General features: G+C 45.6%; 1 protein-coding gene across 7 annotated transcripts in view; it reads right to left on the bottom strand.

Moving 5' to 3' along the window:
* stk31 (serine/threonine kinase 31) overlaps positions 1 to 18,131 on the bottom strand; it is a 165,220-nt gene that overhangs the window by 121,915 nt on the left and 25,174 nt on the right. For all 7 annotated transcript variants that reach the window (XM_085988491.1, XM_085988490.1, XM_085988486.1 and 4 more), the window contains exon 4: positions 7,261 to 7,359. In XM_085988491.1, the coding sequence (XP_085844617.1) occupies positions 7,261 to 7,359 (99 nt within the window). The remainder of the gene's footprint in view (positions 1 to 7,260; positions 7,360 to 18,131) is intronic.

The following is an 18,131-nucleotide window of genomic DNA, read 5'->3' as shown; positions in this document are numbered from 1 at the left end:
GGAGCAGACCTTGGGCAGCAAATGGGCACATAATGGAAATTTAGGATAAACAAAGAAAATGCTGGAAACACTCAGCAGGTCAGGCAGCATCTGCGGAGAGTGAAAGAGTTAACGTACCAGGTCAATGACCATTCGTCAGAGCTGAAACATTAACTATTTTTCACTCTCCACAGATGCTGTCTGACCTGCTGAGTATTTCCAGCATCTGCAGTATTTTGGTAATATAAATTCAGGACTTAATAAATTCTTCTTTACATAAGGTGTAATAGAGCTATTAATAACTAATATTTATACAGAAAAAATACTTTTGCTGTGTTACGGGGGTCCACGGAATTTTCTAACACTGGAGGGGGGGGGGGCCCTCGGAAACAAGGTGGTCGATAAGCCCTGGTCTAAAGGATCACAAAGCACATCACAAGTTGAAGTCTAAATACCGAACTGTCGGGGAGTGCAACATGATCCTATTTATTCCCAAATAGGAAGTAACTGCTATATTGGAAGAGCAGTCCAATTGTCAACTCCAAGCAAGTGAAGCAGCATTTAAACATGAACACTTCAGGGACATTCAACTTCGAGCTTTGTCCAAACCTTAGACCAAAACAGTGATTCAAATTGTGGACAAAACCAGAGCAATTAGTGCGTCTTCCACTTTCCTTGGGCTGTACACAGTCATCAGTCAACCAACAACCAGAGGGAGCTGACAAGCAGCAAAACAGAGAGATCATACAAACATACAAAAACAATGGTTAAGAATCGACCAGCTGGTCCATCATTCCTGTTCCATACTGACATGGTGCAACTTATGCACACCATGACCCACCCCCACCAACCAGCCAACCACCCAGCCAATCTTTTCAACGGCCAATTTAGGGCGGAAAAAATTCCTAGGCCAATTTAGGGCGGAAAAAACTAGCAAATTTCTCTCCAACTCCTAAAAGCAATCAAACAAGTTCCAGGAAGCCAGAATGACGGAGGAGACACACCCCTTAATATCTCACCTACATCTTACATGCATTGATGTTGACTGCTGTGAGGCACTCGTCCAGCTACCTTTTGAATGCTTGAAGCAAATCCACATTCACTGCACAAACAAGTAACTTGTTCATAGGTCAACATCTCTCGGTGAAAAGAAATACCTGCCGACATCTGAGCTAGTTATATTCTTACTTAACATATACTCATGACCCCTGGTCCTCCCTAATCTATCTAACTCAAATAGCCTATCCACACGAACCGAATCTAATCTTTTCATTCTTTTAAAAATCTCAATCAAAACTCCTCGGTATATTCTTTCATAAATTTAAAAGCCTCAGCTCTCTGCCTATTATGGTAAATAAGGCCCATTAAATTAGTTCTTAATCTAGAGTCCCTTCTCTCAACCTTTCCCAGGGCCTCTATATCACCTACCACGTGAGAGGAGTGCAGCTTGGAACAGTGAACAACTGGGAGTGTGGTAAGTGTGGGAGTGTGGTGAAGTGGGGGAAGGAGGTTCTTGCTTTCCTAACTTCTCCCGCAGAGCGGCGGCGGACCTGAGCGGGAGCAGACCGAGGCCCGAGAGCGGGGATAAAAGCATCAGCAGACCTGCATCAACAAGAGAAAACGGCAGTGTGACTTCACAGATAAGGCAGGTAAGTGATTGGCAGTGACTGTGGGCTAAGTTTTAAGCTAACATATAACTACATTTTAAAAACTGAACTTAATTTAATTAATTTAATAAACTAAATGAGGTAAATAATTTGATTAACACTAAACTAATTAAATAAATAAATAAAATTATGGGAGAACAAGAGATGTGTTGCCACTGCAATATGTGGGAGCCTGTGGACATTTTTGTCCAGGGCGACTACATCTGTGTTAAGTGTCTGCGGCTCGAGGAACTTCGGCTCCGAGTTGAGGTCTGAGCTGCAGACATCAGGGAAGGAGAAAATTCCCTGGATCTTTTGCTCCAGGAGGCAGCCACACCCCTTAGATTAAATACTTTGGAATTGACACGTGGTCAGAGACAGGAGGGTGTGACTGCAAGTGAGGCAGGTACAGGGATCCAGGAGGTAGTATAGCAGGAGCCTCAGTCTCTGCACTTGTCCAATAGATTAGAGGTTCTTGCAACCCTTCTGGACAAATGCGGGGACTGCAGGGAGGACGAGCAAACTGACCACGGCATCGTAGTACAGGAAGCCATTCAACTGGGGGCAGTAAAAAGGAAGGTGGTTGTAGTAGGCGACAGTATAGTTAGGGGGATAGACACTGTTCTCCGCAGCCAGGAGCACGAGTCCCGAAGGCTATGTTGCCTACCTGGTGCCAGGGTAAAGGACATCTCCTCCGGGCTGGAGAAGAACTTGGAGTGGGAGTGGGAGGATCCAGTTGTCATGGTCCACGTAGGTACCAACAACATAGGTAGGACAAAGAGGTTGCGCTGAGAGTGTTTGAGCAGCTAGGGACTAAATTAAAAAGCAGAACCACAAAGGTCATAATCTCTGGATTACCAGAGCCACGAGCAAATTGGCATAGGGTCAATAGGATCAGGGAGATGAATGCGTGGCTCAAAGATTGGTGTGGAAGAAGTGGATATTGATTTGTGGGGCACTGGCACCAGTACTGGGGAAAGAGAGCTGTTCCGTTGGGACAGACTACACCTGAACCATGCTGGGACCAGAGTTCTAGCAAATCAAATAACTAGGGAGGTAGATAGGGCTTTAAACTAAATAAGGGGGAGGGGGGTCCCGGTGAAGATAAATCTAGAATGCTAAAGAGAAAAGACAAGGAAGCAGTGCAGGAAAGTGATTGGGGTAAGGAAAACCAGATTGTGTCAGGAAGGGACAGAGTGTACAAACAAAGTGGTGCACTAACAAATAGTAAGAAAAAATAGTAATAAGACAAATAGGGCCGTAGTACAAAAAAATTTTAATATGTCTAAAAATGTTATAAAGACAAATCTAAAGGCACTGTATCTTAATGCGCGAAGAATTCGTAATACGGTAGGCGAATTAATTACAAATAGATGTAAACGGATACGATATAATTGTGATTACGGAGACATGGCTGCAGGGTGACCAAGGCTGGGAGCTGAATATCCAAGGATATTCGATATTTAGGAAGGACAGGCAAAAAGGAAAAGGAAGTGGGGTGGCATTGTTGGTAAAAGATTAAATCAGAGCAATAGTGCGAAAGGATATTGGCTCAGAAAATAAAGATGTAGAATCAGTCTGGGTGAAGCTAAGAAGCACCAAGGGGCAGAGAGCATTGGTGGGAGTTGTCTATGGGCCTCCAAACAGTAGTGGTAATGTAGGGGATGGCATCAAACAGGAAATTAGAGATGCATGTAACAAGGGTACTACAGTAATCATGGGTGACTTTAATCTACATATAGACTGGCCAAACCAAATTAGCAATGATACTGTGGAGGATGAATTCCTGGCGTGTACGAGATGGCTTTTTCAGACCAGTACGTTGAGGAGCCAACTAGGGAACAGGCTAGCCTAGATTGGGTATTGTACAATGAGAAGGGGTTAATTAATAATCTTGTTGTGCGAGGTCCTTTAGGGAAGAGTGACCATAACGTGATAGAATTCTTCATTATGATGGAAAGTGAAGAAGTCCAATCCGAAACTAGGCTCCTAAATCTAAACAAAGGAAACTACGAAGGTATGAGGAGCGAGTTGGCTTTAATTGATTGGGGAGCTTCATTAAAAGGCATGGTGGTGGATAGGCAATGGCTCACATTTAAGGAACGAATGCATGAATTGCAACAGTTATACATTCCTTTCTGGCGCAAAAACACAAAAGAAAAGCGGCCCAACTATGGCGAACAAAAGAAATTACGGATAGCATTAGATCCAAAGAGGAGTTATATAAAGTTGCCAAAAAAAGTTGCAAGCCTGAGGATTGGGAGCAGTTTAAAGTTCAGCAAAAAAGGACCAAGAGATTGATTAAGAGGGGGAAAATAGAGTGAGAGAGTAAACTTGCAAGGAACATAAAAGCGGATTGTAGAAGCTTCTACAAGTATGTAAAAAGAAAAAGATTAGTGAAGACAAATGTACGTCCCTTACAGTCAGAAACAGGAGAATTTATAATGGGGAACAAGGAAATGGCAGAGCAATTAAACAAATACTTTGGTTCTGTCTTCACGGAAGAGGACACAAATAGCTTCCCAGAAGTGCTAGGGAACCAAGGGTCTCGCGAGAACGAGGAATTCAAGGAAATTAGTATTACTGTAGTAAAAAAAAGTCCTGGAGAAATTAATGGGACTGAAAGCTGATAAATCCCCAGGGCCTGATAATCTGCAACCCAGAGTACTAAGAGGTAGCCATGGAAATAGTGGATGCATTGGCTGTCATCTTCCAAAATTCAATAGATTATTGAACAGTTCCTGCAGATTGGAGGGTGGCAAATGTAACCCCACTATTTAAAAAAAGGAGAGAAAACCAGGAACTACAGACCAGTTAGTCTGACATCAGTAGTAGGGAATTATAAAGGGTATAATGACAGGACACTTAGAAAATATCAACGGGATTAGACAAAGTCAACATGGATTTATGAAAGGGAAATCGTGTTTGACAAACCTACTGGAGTTTTTTGAGGGTGTAACTTGTAGAATAGATAAGGGAGAACCAGTGGATGTGGTGTATTTGGATTTTCAGAAAGCCTTTGATAAAGTCCCACATAAGAGGTTAGTGTGCAAAATTAAAGCACATGGGATTGGGGGTAATATACTGGCATGGATTGAAAATTGGTTAAGAGACAGGAAACGGAGAGTAGGAATAAATGGGTCTTTTTCGGGGTGGCAGGCACTGACTAGTGAGGTACCACAAGGATCAGTGCTTGGGCCGCAGCTATTCACATTGGCCCATAAATTCCGTTCCCTACGGGTGTGTACGCGCTGTGTACTCACCCGTAGGGCCAACGGAAGTGCCGGTTTCATGCATGCACTGCGCATGCGTTGGGAACCGGAACTTCCGTTCTCTGAAGAAAGGGATTCGCAGGTCAAACGCCTGCGCCGGAGAGGCAGCACGTACGCCTGGAACTTCCGTTTTTTGCAAGGTTGATGTAGTCCAGGTAAGTCGGTAGCAGCTGCGCCTGGAAAAAGCAGGCGCAAGGCCTGCTTTTAACAAGGCAAGAGGTGATATCAGTAAAAGAAAAAAAATTAACACTTATTTATCATTTTTAAATACTTTAAAGAAAGGGAAGTTTATTTTTAGCCCTGTTAAAAACTTTATTTTTTCAAAAATTTAAAATTGTTTAAAATAGTTAATTTATGTAATTTAGTCATTTTTAAAATGTGATTTTTTAAATTTTTTTTTTTTTAATTTATTTGAAGTTTTACTTACGTTTTGAGGGTGATCTCTATTCATAGATTTGACAGGTCTTCCTATCAAATCTATGAATGGAGATTCCCTGCTCCGATTGGCTCCCCATAGCCCACGTGATCCCAGGGACGCTGCGAATTAGCTGCGCCCCTGGGATACGCGTGCCCTGCACATCGGCAGTTTGAGGAGGCACATCAACAGAATTCTATGCCAGCCCAGATAATTGCGATCGGCGCGGTTCATTTGAGCAGGTTGGGGGCTTACACCCGCAGGAAGCCTCAGACCGGAATTTCTGGATTAATATATATCAATGATTTGGATGAGGGAACCAAATGTAATGTTTCCAAGTTTGCTGACGACACGAAACTAGGTGGGATTGTGAGTTGTGAGGAGGATGCAAAAAGGCTTCAAGGCGATTTAGACAAGTTGAGCGAGTGGGCAAATACAAGGCAGATGCAGTATAACGTGGATAAATGTGAAGTTATCCACTTTGGTAGGAAAAACAGAAAGGCAGAGTATTATTTAAATGGTGATAGATTGGGAAATGTTGATGTACAAAGGGACCTGGGTGTCCTTGTACATCAGTCACTGAAAGCAAACATGCAGGTGCAGCAAGCAGTTTGGAAGGCAAATGGTATGTTGGCCTTCATTGCAAGAGGATTTGAGTACAGGAGCAAGGATGTCTTACTAGTTATACAGGGCCTTGGTGAGACCACACCTGGAGTACTGTGTGCAGTTTTGGTCTCCTTACCCAAGAAAGGATATACTTGCCATAGAGGGAGTGCAGCGAAGGTTCACCAAACTGATTCCTGGGATGGCAGGACTGTCATATGAGGAGAGATTAGGTCAACTAGGCCAGTATTCACGAGAGTTTAGAAGAATGAGAGGGGATCTCGTGGAAACGGATAAAATTCTGACAGGGCTAGACAGACTGGATGCAGGGAAGATGTTTCCTCTGGCTGGAGGGTCTAGAACAAGGGGTCACAGTCTCAAGATACAGGGTAGGACATTTATGACTGAGAAATTTCTTCACCCAGAGGGTGGTGAACCTGTGGAATTCTCTACCACAGAAGGCTGTGGAGGCCAAGTCACTGAATATATTTAAGAAGGAGATACAGTAGATAGATTTCTAGACAAAAGGCATCAAGGGGTATGGGGCAGAGCGGGAATATGGTATTGAGATAGAGGATCAACCATGATCATATTGAATGGCGGAGCAGGCTCGAAGGGCCGACTCCTGTTCCTATATTTCTAGGACCAAAACTGGACACAGTATAAGGACAGTATAGTATTGTTTATTTCATATTTGATTGTCCTAGCAATACAACTTAAAACTCTATATGCTTTTGCAATAGCTTCATGCACTGGTCATGAACCTTGAGAGATTCATGTACTACGACACTTGGGTCTTTCTCCAGTTCAATATCCTTAAGTTTGCAACCCTACAGGGTAGACACATGTTAGGCATTAGTCCTACACACACTCATGGCATTAGTCCTGAACACACACATAACATTACATTTATCCGTATTGAATGATATTCCCCTATTGCATTTAGATCTGCTGGTAATCTATTTGTCTCATCCAAGGTCCTATCACCTGCAAAAATCTTTGTATCATCTGCAAACAGTTCCCAAGACACCTTCATCCAGATCACTGATAAATATAGTGAACAGCAACAGCTTTAACCCTTCCCCATGCAGAACCAAAGCCATTAACAATCTTCTGCCTAGATCAATCGGTACTCTTAAACCCAGAAACTTGTGCCAGATTTATACCAAAATGGAAGTGAATACAGTATCATGTTGCAGTTACACCAAGAACATTATAGTGATCTACTCTTTGTTGGCTACAGGATGGTACATGTAAGGAAAGCACAAAGTGTAGGGAGGGGAGATAAATATACAAATAATCTTCAACAGTTCCTTCATCCAACTTATCTTAATTAGTAAAATACCTTTTCAGGGACAGGATCTCCAAATACTTTGGCAGCAAACGGGCAAATTTCTGTCAAAGCTGTAGACATCCTAAGAAGGTCTTGAATTAATTCAATACTCTGGGTGTGAAGCACAGACCAGTAAGTGTAAAGCAAATAGTTTTTATTAACAACACTGTTTACACAAGATTCAATTTCAACAACATTTTAACAGTTTAGGATCCAGGTTGTAGTGCTATGTTGCACATTTGATTCAAATAGACATAACATCCTATACAGCTCAATAGATAATAGGGAGGGAGGGTTAAAACTGTCACATAATATTTTGTCACTGTCTAAGATTTTCTATTCCAAAGCAAAGATAACTTGTATGTCCATGGTCAAGTCCATTACTGATGGGACCTGGGGCTGAAAGACACTAGGGTTGGTATTAAACCCCCCCATGATGGACAGGATAGGGTTGGGGTAAAAAAAAATGTTTAAATGCAAAACGCGACCCCAACTCTCTTGCATACACGCCTGATGCCATTGTTACGGCGGCAGGTTGCAAGGTGTGCCTGTGCCCATCTTGGAGAGGAGGGACACTGCATCATATTTAAATCAGGCTCCCACAGTGCAGTTGGGAACTCGATTTGAATTTACATAGTATTTACAGCACAGAAACAGAACAGGCCATTCGGCCAACAGGTCCATGCTGGTGTTTATGCTCCACACGAGCCTCCTCCCACCCTACCAGCATATCCTTCTAATCCTTTCTCCCTCATGTGCTTGTCTAGCTTCCCTTTAAATGCATCTGTGCAACCACTCCATGTGGTAGCGAGTTCCACATTCTAGCCACTCTCTGGGTAAAGATGCTTCTCCTGAATTTCCTATAGCATTATGCCATCAGGCTTATCTGCATTTCAAGCATCCCATTTACTTTTGTCAAAGGTTTTTGCTCCTAATTACAATTTAAGTTTAGTACAATTTCTAAAACTGCACAGTACAAAATTAACAATGGCTGGAGGGTGCCTAGGTCTCAGTCAAACATCCAGTGCAGCATAAAACCAAATCAAGCTTGCTATCAGAATTACTACTTCCTGTTCTACCTTGTCGTCTTTGTGCTTCTTGTCATCATTGGTGGAGTGCTGTGCTAAGGATGTTGCCCCTCACTTAGGTTTGTATGGAATTCAAAGATTGCAACACAAATCCTCTCGCAACATGCTCCATTTTTCCTAAAGTGAGCTGCCAGAATTCTACACTGGCGGGAGTGTACAGTTAGTCAGCCAATCATATCCTGGCAAATGGAGTTTAACGATTGCTGGCCGTGTTTCCCAGGGCTCAGAAAACCCAGCAGCTAAATGGAGACGGGAGCAGCTGGCTGCAGAAGGTAAGTGCTTGTGAGCCAGGCGGAGCAGGAGTGCTCCCACCGGCCCTTCAAGCAAACCTGCCGATGGTGGCCTCTCCTTGCTGCCATGATCTGCTGACACCCCTCCACCCCGCCCCCCCCCCCCGCCCCAAACCCGTGATCCCGAGCCTCCTGCCCCGCGATCTGCCGACCCTCCCTTTCAACCCACAATTTTTCCTCCCTTCCGGTTTGCCAGTCTGGCCTCCCCCTCCAATCTGTAATCTTTCCCTCCCTCCCTCCCGATCCGACCCCAACCCCTCCACCAACCTCCGATCTTTCCCGATTGCCGGGACCATCCCTAATGGTCCCCGGCTACAGCCTTCTGCCGCTGGCTTTCCCACCTACCAGTCAGTCAGCCAGGCGGGAAACAGAATTTGGAAAATATGAGATCCTGCCATTTCAATTTGGGATTTCCGGGATCCCCAACCCCCCTGCATCCCCATAAATATCAGGGTCATTATAGCCCAGAAATTACCGTTTGCAAAATTAGCAAATGATCACTTAATGTGTTCATTGGACATTCTGCAGTCAATTATTTTAATGGATCCATTAATCCTTTTAAAATAAGCATTTTACGCATGCATTAAAATAGCAGAGAGAAATGCCAGAAGAACGCGTTGAGCTATTGTCCACTAATACCGTCACAAGTAATGACTATGATAGACTGACAGATTTCACCTTGGATTAGGCCCCGTCTGCCCTCTCAGTTAGACGTAACGATCCCTTGGCACTATTCCAAGAACAGGGGCGGTTTCCCTTGTGATCTGACCGATATTTATCTCTCCACCAACATCACTAAAACAGATTATCTGGTTATTATCTCATTGCTGTTTGTGGGACCTTGCTGTGAGCAAATTCAATGCTGTGATTCTTAATTGCAAACCATTTAAACCTGCATTTACACAAAACATTGTCAAAATATGCTTCAAAAGGTACTTCATTGGCTGTAAGGCATTTTGGGACATCCTGAGAAAGGCACGATAGTGCTTGTATTTATATAATGCCTTTTACATCTTTCTTTCTTTTACTAACTCACAAATGAGCAAATGGGAGATCCACTTTTTAAAAATATATTTTACTTCAACTACCCTGTGCATGAGAGTGTATTTTAGCATAGGCCAAAAGGTACAATATTATTAAGGAAGAAAGGGAAGACGGTAGCAGTATTAATTGGAGACAATGGCCTGAATTTTATCAAAGCGTGTCCGGGTTTGGAAGCGGGTGGGCAGTTAAAAGCGCTGAAATTGACAGCGCGTCGGGAAGCCGGCTTCAACTCGAGCGCATTCGGCTGCGAGCCAGGAACCCCCTTGGGAGAGGCGGGTTAGCTATTGAAAGCAATTAACAGCTAGTTAAGAGGCTATTAAGAGCCTTTTTTACCTGTGGTTTGAACTTTTACTGGGTGCCCACGGGATTCGCGGGCTTACTGAACCTTGCCAGTTAAAACAAAGCGAGGTTCAGAAAATTCCCATAAATACTGAGACCTCACAACTGCTTCCCTGTCTAAGGGAAAGGCTTTTGCTCACACCACTTGTTCTGAGAGTTTGCCTTCAGGAGTTTGCAGGTGATTTCTACAACTTGAGGTCACTCATTACTTCGGAAGTCAATCTCACTGCAGTGGCAGATTGTGCGTCTGTTCTCCACTTCATATCTCTCATATTAGATCAGCATGGGTGCCGTTTATGCTCTTTCATCTTGGACCTCAAATGAGGACCAAGATGAGCAGCTGCAGCAACACCACCACCACCAGCAGCCTTCTCCTCACCGATCTGCCGCTCTACAGGAGAGAGGGGATGAGCACAGGGGTGCACCATGCCAGAGGCGATACTATCAACACAAGGTATACAGGCAAAGAATCAACTTCCTGGACATGACTGAACACCAGTGCCTCAGGAAGCTCAGGCTATTGAGTCAGGTCATGGCAGATATTTGTAGCCTGCTGGAAGACGACCTGCTGCCAAATGGACCTGGTGGACACGTGTTGCCATTGGCTGTCAAAGTCACCACCGCCTTCAACTTCTTTGCCTCAGGCTCCTTCCAGGGATCTGCAGAAGATATTTGCAGAATCTCACAGTTGGCCACCCACAAATGCATCATCCAGGTGACCGATGCCACGTTTGACAAGTCAGGCACTTATGTACACTTTGCCACTGATAAAGTCAGTCCGACTGAGCGGGCACTTGGCTTTTCGCCTCCTGGCTTCCCACAGGTGCAGGGCGTCATTGACTGCACACGTGGCCATCGAGGCATCCCCAGGTCACCCAGGCATGTTCGTGAACCGTAAGGGCTTCCACTCCATCGATGTGCAGCTCGTCTGCAACCACAAAAAGATCATGCATGTGTGTGCCAGATTCCCAGAGAGCTGTTATGATTCATTCATCCTGCGCTAGTCCACCCTCCCTCAGCTCTTCGCACCTCCGACCAGACTTACCGGCTGGCTGCTTGGAGACAAGGGGTATCCACGGAAGATGTGGCTGATGACACCCTTGAGGAGGTCAAGCAATGAGGCCAAAGAGCGCTAAAGTCAAAGCTAAATGACAAGATGATGTGTAATAGAGCAAGCAGTTGGGATGCTGAAGATGCGTTTCAGATGCCTGGATAGATCTGGAGGAACACTTCAATATGCACCAGCCAGGTTCTCCAGAATGATCATTGTTTGCTGCGCCCTGCACAACATAACGCAGCAGCGAGGATTGGAGCTGCTGGAGGAGCAAGGCACATGGCTTCTTCAGAGGAGGAGGAACTTGATGTGGACATGGCACTAGCAGCAGCGCACATTGTTTCCCAGGATGCCTGGGATGGCCTCATAATGGTACGATTTAGTTAGGTTTCACCAGTGCACCCATCTGGCAACCAGATGCTGAACCAACTCCCCCCACCCCCGCAACTACATGCTGCCCCCGCCACCCCGACCACAAAGCAGTCCTTAAATGACCAGACTATTCCTGTCACTCACCCATTGCTTGTAGTTAAGTCATGTCTTACCATTCATTACAACTGACAATGCGAAAATGGGCAAGTTGGGAAAGTAGTGCAAATAAATAATTTTATGTGCCTCCAAATAACATAACCTTAACAGTGAAACATTGCCGAACACACCCACGTGCATACCCTTGTGCATCCAGAATTCTCTCATCTTCCTCTTCCTCCCACTTCTACATCATGCAACCCCCGTGGCTTCAGGAGAGATAGAGGCAGGCTGCTCACTTCCCTGCTCTGGCCAAAGTTCTCTGGGTTTTGAAGCCCATGAGGGCCCTGCCAAAGACTGCTCCTCCTGCACCTGAGGGGGAGGCAATGGGTGAGAAGTGGAAGCACTTTGAGCAGAGTCCCCACTCCCATGTCCCCTTTCACCATCATCCCTCTCATGGCCCACCCGCAATTCCCTACTAGCAAGGAGCTGGAGAGCACTTTGCTGCACATCAGTGGGTCGATGAGCGGCCAAGTCTAGGTTTCTATCCAATATAGTTAAGGTGGCAAAGTGTGCAAGCTGTTAGTGAGAGCAAGCATGCACTCATTTGAATCCTGCATTTGATGCTTCATGCAGGTGGCAACCCTTTCCATGGACGAACACATCATTGTCATGGCCTGCGACATCATGCCAGTCACGTTGGAGATGGACTCCTCCTTTCTCCCTGCAAGCGAGCACATCACGGCTGGAAATTCTGCCAGAGCCTCACACATTTTTTGTTGCTCCTCCAGAATCATCCTTTGTCGACGGCGCCGGAGATTCACTATCTTCATCCAGCTGAGCAGAGCTTGGAGTGTCCTGCGCCCTCAGACGAGGATTCTCCACTGCTGTCCTTGTCTGCACCATCTGCTCTGGCTCATGTGATGTGTGAGACACCAGGTGACAACACAACTATCTGACTTACTGGTCCTACCGACGTGTGTATCGACGCTGGTGCGTGTGCGTCCTCTGACGGTGCACCCTCAGAGTCCGTGACCTCCTCGGAGAAGTCTTCTTCCTCCTCTGGCTGGACTGTCTGTGGGACACTTGATGGGCCTGTGGGAGAGTGAAGACATGCATTAGAACTGTTATGATAAGAATGTTTTAAGTGAACATGATCATACTACACAGGCTGCTGACATCAAGTCAATATGAGTGACTGTTGTATGCCATGTGGCTGTGTAATATTTAATTCTGTCACCAAGTAGCTGGGAGCTCCCCATCTCTCACAGCCATCAACTCTGCTGATCTCCAGCGCAGTCAGTGTTGTTAGGACTAGAGGGCCACCTCTGGTTCTCTGCCTCTCCCGGCTGTTCTGTGCTCTCTTCTCCTGCAAGGAAGCAAACAGGAGACCTTAGAATGAGAGTCATGGAATGAGTGGAACAGATGGATGGGCAACATCTGCTGAGGATGATTATGAGAGCGAGGTATGACATTGCATTAAGATGAGGGCGAGTATCAGTGGTGGATGGTCAGATGGGGATGTGTGCAAGTGCAAAAGACAGAGAAGGTTGGGTGCATCTGCAAGGTAGGTTGGTGTGAGGAGCGATGTGCAGGAGTAGGCTTGGGAAGGCAGAGCGAGGGGGTTGGGGTGACACGCACATCAGGATGTAGGTGAATGTGGCATTGTACTCACTTTTCCTGACTTCGAGGTCATTCAATCTCTTCCTGAACTGTATCCAGGAGCTCTCCACCACACGCCTGCTGCTCACTTCTGCCACTATCACCAGCCATGCCTTCTTGGTGTCTGCAGCTGGCCTCTTCCTCCTGTCAGCAGGGAGTAGGACCGCCCTGTGGGCCTGACTCCTTGCAGCAGGAGTTCCAGGGAGACATCACTAAATCGAGGGGCAGCTTTTGGGCACTGAGACTGCAATTTTCTTCTGCAGCAAAACAAGTCTCTGTACGAACAAACAAATCTTTCTCCAGACAATCTCTTCCCCACCAGTCTCTCTTCAACCTCCACCAACCTTAAACTGTCATCTTTGCATTGCTCCTTTAACTACCCGAGCTGAAATGGACCCATGCATGACGAAATCACGCCCGCTCGCATTAATGATCAGGAAACCCAGAAGTCAGATACAAATGCAGTGGCCTCGTTAAAAAGCCACTGCAAAACACGCCACTTCAACTTTCGGGTTCCCCACGCGAAAGGAAATTAAAGATGAAAATGTTTGTGGTAAGAAAAGTTTTTTTTTTGCAGTGTATTCAATAATGTTTTCTCAGTCAAAATATTGCTACTCCAGCTAAGAAGGAAGCACTACTTGACCTGGGTCTGGTAATAAAATAGAATGACTGGATATGCTAAAAGGAGAACATTTGAGGAAATAAGACAAAATAATTAGGCTCACTGCAATAATAGAAAAGGTAAAAAAGTCCAGGATGGGGTATTTAACTGGAAAAAAGCAGATTATATTAAAAAAGGAGATCTTGCCCAGACAAATAGAAGTAAAAATTAGAAAACAGAATTTTAGCTCAACAATGGAAATTTGGGTATGGAACAGTAGTGGAGATTACTATTTAAAGAGATGAAAAAGCTACTCAAACTTAAGGCAGACAAATAACCTGGATCTTGGTGATGAGGGGGAGGAATTAAAAATGGAGATGAGAATCGTAAAAGACTGCAAAAGTATATATTGATAGAAGAGAGAGAAAGGAAATACACCTTGGATGGTATTAGAATATTTTAAAGTGGTTTAAATAGTCAAGTATTCCAGCTCACTTTGCTCCAGCAGTGGAAAGGGGAGAAGCCGAGATGTATCGGTGTGTGTGTGAACAAAAGACAATTTGGAAACTCAGACAGAAAATGCTGAAATTGCAGAATGATGATTAAACACCCAGGTCAAGAGATATCCACACTTAGATAAAGGACTGGCTCATAAGAGACCTACATACCTAAAGACTTGTAACAAGGGCAATTTAGACATGGAAGTAGAATGCTAGGCCAGTATTAAGTTGGCATTCGGACAACAGAAGCTTACGCATTCCTGAGAGGTACAAACTCTTATTCAACCGAGATAAAGGACAAAGTAGCACCACTGAAGTCAGTTAGTACAGTCATAATGGGGGCAGGATTAATGACTAAGAGAGAAGAACAAAGATTCGTAAGTGCAGCCCAATAGTATAATGGTAGAGCCTCTTCCCTCCAAAAAGAGCTCTCAGGACAGTCGGGAATCCATTTACCCAACGGTAGCCCACGAAGGTCAAGTCTGATCATCTTGAACTTCACGGAGAAAACAGGTTGTATTAATTGCTAGTCATTTAATGTAATTGTTGTGTATGTACCTTTAAGAGAGAACTGCTTTTATACTGTAGTACCGGCAGTGACCACACCTGTATATAAAGCCGTAGCAGGCTTCTGTACTTTCAGTTCCAGCATACCCTCTGTTCAGTAAACACCTCTTATTACCGTTCTCCTGCAGTCCGTGTGTTATTGATACGCGGACACTACAGTGGCGACGAGCAGGTTCGAACTCACCTGCAGTACTGCATCACCTCACGGGGATCCATCCCTGAAAAGAAGCTTCTTGGAGGTCGAAGCCAGAGCAACGGGCGTCGAACCTGGGCAACCGCCCAGTGATCCATCGGAGTTCAGTGAATTGCAGGGGAAGCTGTGGAGAGCTAGGCTTGGCTCCCCAGTCAAGGTGTTCCAGCAAATCGTGCTGGTAGCAGGTAGTGCGCTGACCCTTCCGGACTGCGGCGGGCTTGAGCTCGATCGAGCGGCTCTGCAAGGGGGCCGTGCAACGTCGTCGGGAAGGAAAAGAGAGAGAGAGGGTGGAGCGCACAGGGCGCGGTCGGTGCTCAAGAGCCGGGCAGCGTTAGAGAAAATAAAAAGAGGGGAAGGAAAAGAGACGCGCAGTGGACAGCGTCGAAAAAGAATAAAACTAAGGAATTTAACTAACAAAAGAGAGACGTGCCGAAGCCGCGGGGCGCCGCCATTACTATTTAGAATGCTAGGAGCAGCATTGGCAGCAAGAGGAAGAAGGAAAAGCACGGGAGGCGCCATTTTAACCCATTGGGGGAAGAAGGAAAAGCGCGGGAGGCGCCATTTTAAACCACCCAAGATGCCGAAGAGTGGCAGTATCACTGCTTTCGACAACGAAATAGAAGACTGGACCACGTATGTGGAAAGAATTGAAGTGTACTGCAAGGCAAACGGGGTGGCCGATGAAAAGGCGTCGTCGGTATTATTAAATTTGATGGGCGCGAGAACCTACGGCCTATTGCGGAATTTAATTACCCCAGCTAAACCAATGGAGAAAAGCTTTGAAGAGATTGTCAATATCTTACAGGAACATCTAAACCCTACACCGCTGCTGATAGCAGAAAGATTCAAGTTCCATAAAAGAAACCAGCACAAAGATGAGAGTAATGCCGACTATCTTACGGAACTACGCAAGTTATCGAAGCACTGCCAGTTCGGAGCAGGACTGGCAGATACCTTAAGGGATAAGTTTGTCGGCGGGCTCCAGAGTGAAGGAACCCAGAAACGACGACTTTCGGAAAAGGACCTTACGCTAGAAAAGGCTTTCATCGTTGCAGTATCCTACGAAGCAGCAGCACAGGGAGCTGCGGAAATACAACAGAAACCGCAAGAATATAGCACCAATGAAATGGCATATGGAGCAGAAAAGTGCTATCGCTGCGGCAGAACAAACCATGACCAGAAGGATTGCTGGGCTAAGGACAAAGTATGCAGGCAATGTGGAAAAGTGGGACACATAGCACGAGTCTGCAGGTCAGGAAAGAAAACCAACACTAAAAGAACGACGAAGGAAAAGTACAAGAAAGTACAAAAGATGACAGACAGTAGTTCAGAAGACCAGAAGAGTGATAATGACTCCGGGAGCAGGAGACTAAGTTGTCTAAAGTTACACAACGTGATCGCAAAGGAGGATCACCGAACCATTTGGGTCACCCTCATGATAGCAGGGTCCCAAGTAAAGATGGAATTGGACACAGGATCAGCCCTAACAGTCATGAATCGATGAGACTACGAGCGGCTATTCTCACACATTCCCTTGAAGGATACGTCCATTGTCTTGAAGACATATACGGGGCAAAAAGTCTACCCCAGAGGAAAAATAAGGGTGCCCGTTAAATACAACGGCAAGGAAACACAGGAACTGTATCTATATATACTACAAGATGAAGGACCACCATTATTGGGACGTGAATGGATCCGAAAAATACAATTGGATTGGCATTCCATTCAGGCGCTAGCTGTGGCTGACAAAAAGGATGACGACGCCACACCTGGACGATTGTCAAAAATTCTAACTGACGCGAAAGAGGTGTTCCAGCAAGGACTTGGGACTCAAAGGTGTAACGGCAACGATAAAAATTGAAGATAACGCAAACCCAAAATTTTTTAAGGCCAGACCGGTACCGTATGCGATCCACCCAGCCGTCGAAGCAGAGCTGGAGAGTCTGGAGCATGCGGGTGTGCTGTCCAAGGTGGACTGGAGCGAGTGGACCACACCCATCGTTCCTGTAATGAAGAAAGCATTGAGCAGCACGCCTGGGGAACCGAAGAAGGTTCGCATCTGTGGGGACTTCAAGGTAACTGTGAACCCAGTCCTGCACACAGTACAATATCCACTTCCGCGGATAGAAGATATTTTCGCCTCACTATCTGGAGGGAAACACTTTACGAAGATTGATCTGGCCCAAGCGTATCTACAAATGGAGGTAGATGAATCATCTAGAAAATACCTCACGATAAACACTCACAAAAGGTCTTTACCAGTACAACCGACTGGTATTCGGGGTAGCATCAGCTCCGGCAATTTGGCAGAGAGCGATGGAACAAGTCCTGCAAAGGATCTCGGGGACCCAGTGTTATTTTGACGACATCCTGGTTACGGGCAGAAATGACAGTGAACACCTTGCCAACCTGGAGCAGGTGCTCACTAGATTACAAGAATATGGGCTACGAGCCAACCGCCCCAAATGCGAGTTTTTCAGGAAACAAATCTCGTATTGTGGCCACGTGATTGATGAAGAGGGGTTACATAAGTCCCCAGACAAGATTGAGGCAGTAGTCAAGGCTCCAGCACCGGAAAATGTGTCACAACTGAGGTCGTTCCTAGGGTTGGTGAACTACTACCATAAGTTCTTGCCAAATTTGTCTACAATTCTGCACCCGCTGAACGCCCTGCTGCAAACTGGAGTAGCATGGAAATGGAGTGATGAGTGTTAGCGTGCCTCAGAAATGTAAATGCCTAATCACTTCAAAAGAAGTATTGGCCCACTACAATCCATCACTACCGATTCGGTTGGCATGTGATGAGTCTCCCTACGGCATTGGAGCGGTGCTGTCGCACAAATTCCTTGACGGTTCAGAGGCCAATAGCCTTTGCGTCACGCTCGTTAACTTCAGCCGAGCGTAACTACGCCCAGATTGACAGGGAGGCCCTCAGCCTGTTGTGGGGGGTGAAGAAGTTCAATCACTATCTGCACGGGCAGAAATTCAGCTTACTGACTGATCACCAGCCTCTTGTCTCCATTTTTAACCCAAAGACGGGCGTTCCGGTGATGACGGCGCAACATCTGCAAAGGTGG

Source organism: Somniosus microcephalus, chromosome 5 (assembly GCF_052327205.1).
Source record: "Somniosus microcephalus isolate GS21.2 chromosome 5, FLI_Smic_1.0, whole genome shotgun sequence".
In the NCBI taxonomy this organism is placed as follows: domain Eukaryota; kingdom Metazoa; phylum Chordata; class Chondrichthyes; order Squaliformes; family Somniosidae; genus Somniosus; species Somniosus microcephalus.
The sequence above is the reverse complement of the archived record's forward strand: the minus strand, read 5'-3'. Positions and strand labels throughout refer to the sequence as shown.